Source organism: Poecilia reticulata, linkage group LG20 (genome assembly GCF_000633615.1).
Source record: "Poecilia reticulata strain Guanapo linkage group LG20, Guppy_female_1.0+MT, whole genome shotgun sequence".
NCBI classification, from domain to species: Eukaryota; Metazoa; Chordata; class Actinopteri; order Cyprinodontiformes; family Poeciliidae; genus Poecilia; species Poecilia reticulata.
This window is the reverse complement of record NC_024350.1, coordinates 6,604,014-6,612,836: the sequence shown is the minus strand read 5'-3', so window position 1 is coordinate 6,612,836 and position 8,823 is coordinate 6,604,014. Positions and strand designations below refer to the sequence as shown.

General features: G+C 40.2%; 1 protein-coding gene across 2 annotated transcripts in view; it reads left to right on the top strand.

Annotated features, from left to right (window-relative positions):
- Window positions 1-8,823, top strand: part of kcnh2b (potassium voltage-gated channel, subfamily H (eag-related), member 2b) — a 221,619-nt gene that overhangs the window by 26,484 nt on the left and 186,312 nt on the right. For both annotated transcript variants that reach the window (XM_017301923.1, XM_008438461.2), the window contains one exon: window positions 4,108-4,338. In XM_017301923.1, the coding sequence (XP_017157412.1) occupies window positions 4,108-4,338 (231 nt within the window). The remainder of the gene's footprint in view (window positions 1-4,107; window positions 4,339-8,823) is intronic.

Genomic DNA, 8,823 nt, shown 5'->3' with positions numbered 1-8,823 from the left:
ATCCATCCATCCATCCATCCATCCATCCATCCATCCATCCATCCATCCATCCATCCATCCATCCATCCATCCATCCATCCATCCATCCATCCATCTATCCATTTTCTTGACACCCTTGTCCCTTGGTGTGGTCGGGTGGGTTGTTGTGTGCATGTGTGAACAATAATTCCAGACTGTAAGCTTTGTGTTCTCCATTATCTTTCAGCTTTTGTAAATCCCTGCTTCCCTCTCTGACCTGGTGAATTTCTTCTGACTGACTGTTTACATTCAGTGTGAGGCATGAATGCATCCAGATTGTGTTTTATGTCCTTTCATAGATACAGTCTGAGTAATAGCTACCTTTACACATCTGTCTTCTTAAGGGCCTCATTTGGGGAAAAAGAAAATCTTTAGTTATTTTGGCCTTAAATACTCACTAAAAACCATTAATTCACTTATTGGAAAATAAAACATAAGAAGTACACTTGCACACAAACATGTTTCCAGTTTAATATTATCTATTCTTCAGTGTGGCCAGACAAACCCATCAGCTTTTATGAGCCTCTGAGGCCTGCTGCTGCCACTAATTCACAGAGCCAGCCTATCGGGCACATCCGCCCAGTGCTCTCCAGTGTTTCCATGAATATGTGAACATTATGTCTCCTGTGAGTGCAGCCTGTTGAACCTGGAGCAGGCAGAAGGGAAAGATGATGGCTTTCCCTTCTGAAGGAACGAGGCGGAGGCTGTGATAATGTTGTGGGAGAGACGGACAGACAAGGACAGTTTCCTCCAGCAGTCCTGCTCCGCCTGACCTCCACTTTGTGCTGGGAAGACGAGCAGAGACGAGTTTGATTGATGCAGCGTGTGACTGACTGAGTGATTGATGCTCGGTGGGCTGCAGTGTCATGTAAAATCGACATCATGCTATCATGTTATTCCTTCATCAAAAGCAAACGTTGTCAAAGGGCTAATAGAGGAGCCATGTTGTGAAAACCTCCGGAAGGTGGAGTTTCAGAAAGAGCGGGAGCTTTTTAAAGAGAGAGGTCCAATTTGAAGGTGTAAAATCAAAGTCAAATTTCTTTTAAGTCATTTTTGACATTTACTGCAGTGTATTTATGTTGGAGCAGGAATAAATCATCAGAAAGTCATGGTGGAGGCAGGGCCATGGCACGCACACGCGCGCGCACACACACACACACACACCTGCACACACACACCTGCACGCACACACACTCAGATGAAACATTTAAAATGCTCAAGGATGAAAAACAAACTCACAGGTCCTGAATGGGCTGTGAATTTTGAGTTTTTCATCTTTGAAATCAGCAAATTACAAATGTTCAGGAGAAAGCAAATGCAAAAGTGTTTTTATGAACCTTCCTCTCAATAAAGAGCTGGTGTGTATGCGTACCTTCTTATCTCAGGCCTTTGATTTACTGCTTAGAGAAAATCTTCTGAAGAGCCTGATGAAACAAAGAAACACTTCGGTTAAATCTGCCGAGGTTTTCATCATCAGGATGAAAGAACCAGAACCGTTCAGGTAACTTTGATATGCTGGGACGTTTTCACGACAACATGCAGAGTGCTTTACACATTGAGGTGTTGCTGACCCATTGAAGAACCATATCCATTCATATTTTTCTGTAAACTACCACCACCGTGTTGGACTCTTTGGTTCCAGGTTCTTCTTTCAAAAAGTTCCACTTGTGTCTTCTCAGTCTAATTGTAGATGTGTGTGTGTGTGTTTCGTCAGCAGTAAGTTTCACATCACCAGTTCCTTGTTTTCCCTGTCTCTTTCTTAATGTTGCATCATGAACATTGGCCTTAACCAATGCAGGTGGGACGTCACTTTAGACCTTCTGTGTTTTGTGTTAATAAAGTCATTTTGGCAGGTTGGTCCACCACTGTTCTGTTTTACTTTATTTGTGGATAATTGTCACCTGTGGTTCCCTGGAGGTCATATCCAATACTTTTCTGACTAATAGATGCAAATAACTGAAATTTAAGGAAATAACTCAAAATCAGTGGAAATGTTCATAAGGATGGCCAGAGTAGGAGGGTAACATTTTTTATCAAAAAATAAAAATAAAAAATAAGCCTTTTTTCCCCCCCTTTTTTTTTTGTCCTGAAGCACCATGTCACCTGTCATTGTATTTCAAACATCTTATTGTTTTGTGGTAAAACTATCTGAAATTCCAGATTAAAAAAAAAAAAATGTTTTTATCCATCATGGAGCGATATTTCTATATTTTTGCTGTGTTGCATGCTGACGAGACAGTAAAGACACCCACACACACTCGGTGAGGACGCACATCCAACAGGCTGATTAACAGCTGACGCAGACACAAAGGGCTTTTACATGTAGGAGTTTACAAATGTATGACATGACACCCGAAACAAACGCAGAATAACTCCTTAAAAAGGAGAAAAAGCTCACATCAGATGGATGAATTCTTGATAAACGGCGGGATGTAAATCTGAACAGAAGTGAATAAACTGCTGTTAAAATGAATCCATGAAAACTGAACTGATTCTCTGACATCTTTACTGAGAACAGAGTCTTGCCTCCCTTCTGGTTGTTAGTTTAGCTGTTCTCCTGATCTCCTGAGGACTCTCTGTGATGCAGCTTAATTGAAAACACTTACCCAAGAAACGACCTCAGTGTTCAGGCCATCTTCAGAATCGTTCCTTGTGATGACATCTGGCACGGTACGTTCCTGCCAAAAGGAGAATGTGTGAAACAGCATCGCATCAGTGATGCAGAACACACCGGACAATGGACAATTTAACTCTGCAAAAAAATACAAAATTTTACCAAGTATCCTAGAGCAAATCTCTTGTCACACTTGAAAAAGGACTAAACTAATGTACAAGTAAGTTTTTATTACTTCCATTGGCAGATTTTTTTCTTCTAAGTGGTAAAAAATGTCTTGTTAGAAATGAAATGACGCTCTTTACCTTCAGTCTGAGCCTCAAGCTGCAGGTTCCAGTCGCTTGCATTAGGGATCTCATTTTATTTTATTTTTTATGATCCAAGACATTCAGAACGTTGTGGGATTTTTTGTGTTTTTTGATTTTTGGCTCAACATCTTCAACGCCATTCCTTTGTGAGATGAGCTATGGGTGGGCATTTATCGTATTGTTTATTATTTATCATGATAAATTTATTACCATGGTAAGAATTTTGATTTATCGTTTTCACAATAAATTAAATAAATTTAAATTAATGATTAAAACCACCCCAAAATTGTCTTTACTGTCAGGTTGTTTTTATTTTTAATTTTTTTTACTATTCTTTACTATCTGTTCAATGGGAGCATCGATAAATATATTTGAAAATATGTTTAAATGCATAAACTGTATGCAGTTTAGTGACACACGTTTTTTGTGACCGATGGCTTGCTGTTGAAAAACATGGGAATGTTTCTCAACAGCAGTATTTGTGTTTTTGTGGACTTTGTAATTGTGCCCCTAAAAGAGAAATAATAAATAGTTTTATTGTTATCACAATAGTACATATAGTGATAAAACTATTTGTACTATAAAAAAAGTTCATGCCACCTCAAAATGGCCTCAAAATGTAAAAAGAATAGATTTATTCAAAAAACTCGAGTAAAAGCAAGAAAAACAAGATAGTTAGCTCTTCATTTAGTGATTGTTGCGCTGAATTTGAGAATAATTAAATAAATTGAGAGAGAAAACATTTAGAAGGCCTAGATATGATTGTTCTGTTAAAACATTTATGATTAATAATTTATGACATTTCAAAGAATTAATATTGTGAAACTTTTCAAGCGTGATAACCTCAAGGTTGAGCAGCTCAACTCATGCTACCACTATTTGCACCGTGCAATGCGTTTTTTCTCAGGATATAAATACATTGTTCTCATCTATTAAAACAGTTGTTTTCCCCCCTGTTTAAAATAAATAATTGGTAATAAGTGGATTTCAAAAGTTCCACTCAACTTCTTCTAAAGTTTGCAGAACATGCATGGACTATTAACTTTTTCTGATTCATGTCTTTACTCTTTTCTTGAGCTACGTGAACAAACCATAGCGGCTGTTTTGTTTAAATATCAACTCCTCCTTAGGAGTTCGTAGTAAAGATTCCTCTCTCCTCTGCCTCAGGTCGGAAGTTCGTCATCGCCAACGCCAGAGTGGAGAACTGCGCCATCATCTTCTGCAATGACGGATTCTGCCACCTGTGTGGCTACAGCCGGGCCGAGATCATGCAGAAGCCTTGCACGTGTAACTTCCTGTATGGACCGGACACCAAGAGGCTGGCTATCGCCCAGATGGCGCAGGCCCTGCTGGGCTCCGAGGAGAGGAAAGTGGAGATCAACCTGTACAGGAAAGACGGTAGGAGAAGGAGAAGCTCTGGGCTTTGTGCCGGTCGGGACTGCAGTTTGTTTTTGTTGGGCGGTCTTTGGGTCTCATGACCTGGAGAAGTTGAATCTGGGGATGAAGTTTGAGTTTTCAAATTTAAATTTTTAACAGATTTGGTTTTAGTTCCAAGCTTTTGGAGAGGAGGTTTCTTTTAAGTAGTAATTGTTTTGTTTGACGTCATTTTTTCTTGGTGTATAAACTACTTTTTTGTTCCATTAGAAGTATTTCAACAAAATCCCACCTCTTTTTTACCTAATTTGTTCGACGGTATATCAAGGCTTTGTAGATAGACAGAAAAAGGAACTGTGAGCTCTGAAAGTTAGAAAAAAATGCTAAAAAAACCTACGTTTCAAAATTTCTGAGTTTCAAGTCAAAAAACTGATTCTCAGTTTGTAAATTTTGCTGTTTTAAAACTGAAAATTTCTGAAATTATTATAAAATTTTGAGGGTTTTATTCAAGCAAATTTTCAACTTGTCATGATCAGAAATTTTTGAATTTTTTGGTGGAAATTTACTAAATTCTTTTTCTGTCCCTAATATGCTGTCACATGTTTGTTTAAATAATAATGTAAAAAAAAAAAAGAAAGAAAGACAGCTTCAAAGAAGTCTCTCATGTATTTCTGGGAACATAGCAGCTGGATCAGAACCAGATGACAGAACGATAAGTGGCTGTCATGGCGACAAGGAGCCTCAATGGTGCTCGAGTCACCAAGTCTCTGTGTAAAGACCAGGGAGTCTGCTCGATGTTTTCCACCTGCACACAGACACCAAAGCAGCAGAGAAGAAGGAAATTAAAGGTAAACCATGAAGTGGAGATTAGAAACAAAGAGGGCAGATGCAAACATGCAGCCAGTTGTCTCATAGTAGCTTAGGGAGACTTTCTGCCTGTTCAGGTCTGATCTGGGGGAATCTGGTTTTCCAGTGTTTTACTGAAGAGTTGAGATGGGAGTCGTACATCAGAAACCTTTTAGAAAACAGATTGAGGTCATTTTTGGGAGTCAACAACATTCCTGACAGGGGGATAAAGTTTACACAGTCAGAACTAATTGCGCATTCCTTTCATACATGTTGGATGGTGATGGAATATGAATCATAAATCCAATTCTGTTTCCATCCCTGTTCTGGTCTTCAGCCGTGGAATTGACGAGGTTGATAACTCTGCTGGTAGCAAGTCAATTTTTTTCAGGTTGTGCTTCACAGATGAAGGGGTCGGCATGATGACCTTATCCCATTAAGATGTAAAAGTTGATTTTCACACAAGTATTTTTTAACATTTTATTTTCTGTGTAAGAGTAATTTGGTCTGGTTTTGGAAGAACCACTCACTAGCTGCATTTCCACTGACCATAAAATTGCACAAATTGGAATTATGAATACAAATTTGCCTAAAGGAAACACGCCATGCTCGGAAATACTCAAATTTTCAGTGAAAAGGTTTTGGTTTTAGATTGAGGATGTTTTTTGTTTGTATCGAAGTTGGTTAATTTCACAAAATTGCAATGGAATCACTTTTCTGCATCACACGTCACATTATCAGTAGCCAGATGTTGCCACTGCCGCAAACCACAAAGAAGACAGGAAGTAGTTGGAGGATGACGGCGGAACATTTTTATTATGATTTTATTACGTGAACAAACTTATTCATGTGTGATTTTAATCACAACTGCGAAATAATGTTTTTTTTTATGATGAAATATTGACAAACTTTTGTGCATATTTGTAATGGAAACACTATTGTTAGTAGTTGAACACACTGAGTTTGTTAGAAATTCTTAATATGGTCAGAAATATTAGAAACCTTTGATCTGTTAAACCAGCTCTGTTATGTAGGGGCCGCATATAAAAACTTTTACTGCGTCAAATGTTGCAAACTGCCAGTTCTATTCAGAACATAACCTCTCAGTGCTTACTCACTGTGACCCCACTGAATCCTCTGTCCCAGTCATCTATAACACACACACACACATGCAGGTAACCCCGGAGGGCCTCCTTCAGGCCCTCAGAGAGCAGCTGATGGAACGCTGTGGACACGCCTCATCCATAATGCACACTGAGCAGAAACACTACGCTGCCTCCTCCCGTCTCCTCTGCCTTCACGTCTCCAGCCTCTGTTTGCTGCAGCCAAACATGGGAGGAGAAATAAAGAGAAAGAGAACCGAGAATATCTCTTTACCCACACCAGGCCGCCTGAATATCATAGAAGTGTGTTTCGAGTAATGATAGATACTACGTTGCCACGACCAACAGGTCCAGCAGATACATAAAAAAGTGGACAAAAACATTAGAAGTCACACACTGCACACACAGGGACGTTGATTTGAACTCATTCATCTGGTGCCACGTCTGGCCCTGGGCCTTGGTGCTGATGGATCTTCTTTCCTGCTGCTGCGCTCAGCTGTCCAGGTCCTGTTGCTCACCAGGTTCATCAGTCAAACTATCCAAGCTAAATGCAGGATGCTCACACGCACGCACGCACGCTCGCTCGCTCGCATGCACGCATGCACGCTCGCACACACCAAGAATTAGAACAAAGCTGCTGCTCAACAGTAGCTTGGTACTGGTTACAGTTTGTGGGGTTCTGTTGATCTCCGGGTTGAAACGTAGTTGACATTATTATTAGTATTTAATAGTTCTAGATGTAACAAATCTGCCTCCTGACAGAAAGGGGACAGAATGTTCATTTGTGTTAAGTTGTCCCAGTTTTTTTCTCCTGATCTGACTTCCTAAATCCAGAGTTTCAGAAAGAACAGGAGCTTCTTAAAGAGACAGAGACCCAATTTCAATGTGTTAAATTACAAAGTCATATTTCTTTTGAGTCATGTTTGAAATATGTAAAGCATTGTTATAACAACTGAAGGTAACATAGTTACTTGATCGTGCTATATAACGATACTATGTGTCTGGAAAACACGTAACACTGCCCCTTTAAACAAAAGGAAGAAGGAAAATCCACCAGCAACAGGGATGTGTTTATCAGCTTAGCATGTGGCGAGTTCGTAAAAACGAATGTTTCAGGGTGTTAGTGGTGCTGTGTCAACATGTTCCTTGCCCTTTTTCTCCATTGCCGATTGACACTATCTACACCAGTAGTGTCTAAAGTCGGTCCTGGAGGCCCAGCATCCTGCATGTTTTAGTTCTCTCCCTGGTTTAACGCACCTGGATCCAATGATGGCTCATTAAAAGGCCTTAGGAGAACATTGACATACTGAAAAGGTTGTTATTACCACGAGGGAGAGAACTAAAATGTGAAGGATTGCCGGCCCTCCAGGACCGACTTTGGGCACTTATGATCTACACAGTTCCTTTGGGAGATGATCAAGGGATGAACATACTGGATGCCGTTGTGTATTGGCTTACTCACAAGCATATGAAAAACAGTAATAACGCCATCTTGAACTGAAACAATTTGATCAATTTATGACCATTAATTCAGTTGCACCCAGCTGGTGACCTGCTCCACAAGCACAGCGCTGCGAAACGGGGGCTTATCCGGGACATCGCAACCGCTGCTGTTAACTTAACACACCAGGTTTTTTAGTCTGCTCACTTGATTGCTCTGCTGGGTGCCATCATGAAGCAACAATCTTAGGAGATGTCTGTCAGTCAGACTGTGTGGGTGTCCTAAAAGCCCTGTCCTTCGATAATTCAGCACCCAGAGGAGCGGAGAGTCCTGTGTGACATGAGGGGTGCGGCGAAGGGGGGTGGATTGCTTAGCAGCTGTAGCTAAGCAAAGCACTTAAGAGAGCAGGAGGCTCTCGGGAGAGGTTAGCGCTCTGCGCCGTAAATGAGCCCACCTCCACCTAAGAGCACATAATGTTCACACAAGCATGCGGAACACAAGCAGACAGTTGTCGCCCACACAATAACAACAACAACAACAACAACAGCAACAAGCAACACCAGGATTTGGAGCTAAAAGCAAATCCTTCCCCCGTTTTCATGCTGCTGATGGAAAACTGTGAATTTGTTTTAGTGGGAAAAAAAAGGTGAATACTGTTGTGAAATTCAACTCCGACCGGGTTGGACAGTGCTGTTCATAATTATTGCTCATGACATGAAGCCATAATTGGAGGAAAACTAAAAAAATCAATCTCTGAGCATAATCCTATCCACGTCCGACTAGTTTGTGTTGCGTTGTTCTTATCCAATTCCAGGCTCATCATAATGTACATGAAATGCCTACACCTACATTAGGAAAACACTACACATATAACTACTTTGTGAGGTGTTTTCACAATATAGTGAAAATGCTATTTTGCATTTCCACAAATTCATTAGAGGTTTTTCCTTTACTCGAACTTTTTTGGATTTTTGTTGCCTGTAGAAATACATAATTCATTGTTCTAAATATGTTAGATTTTAGAGCAGAAGTGATCACATTATCAAATTCTGGCCACGTTTCCCAAAATACTTTGAAATAGTTTTTTTGTGTGGTGATGATTGGAAGCAGATGTCATCT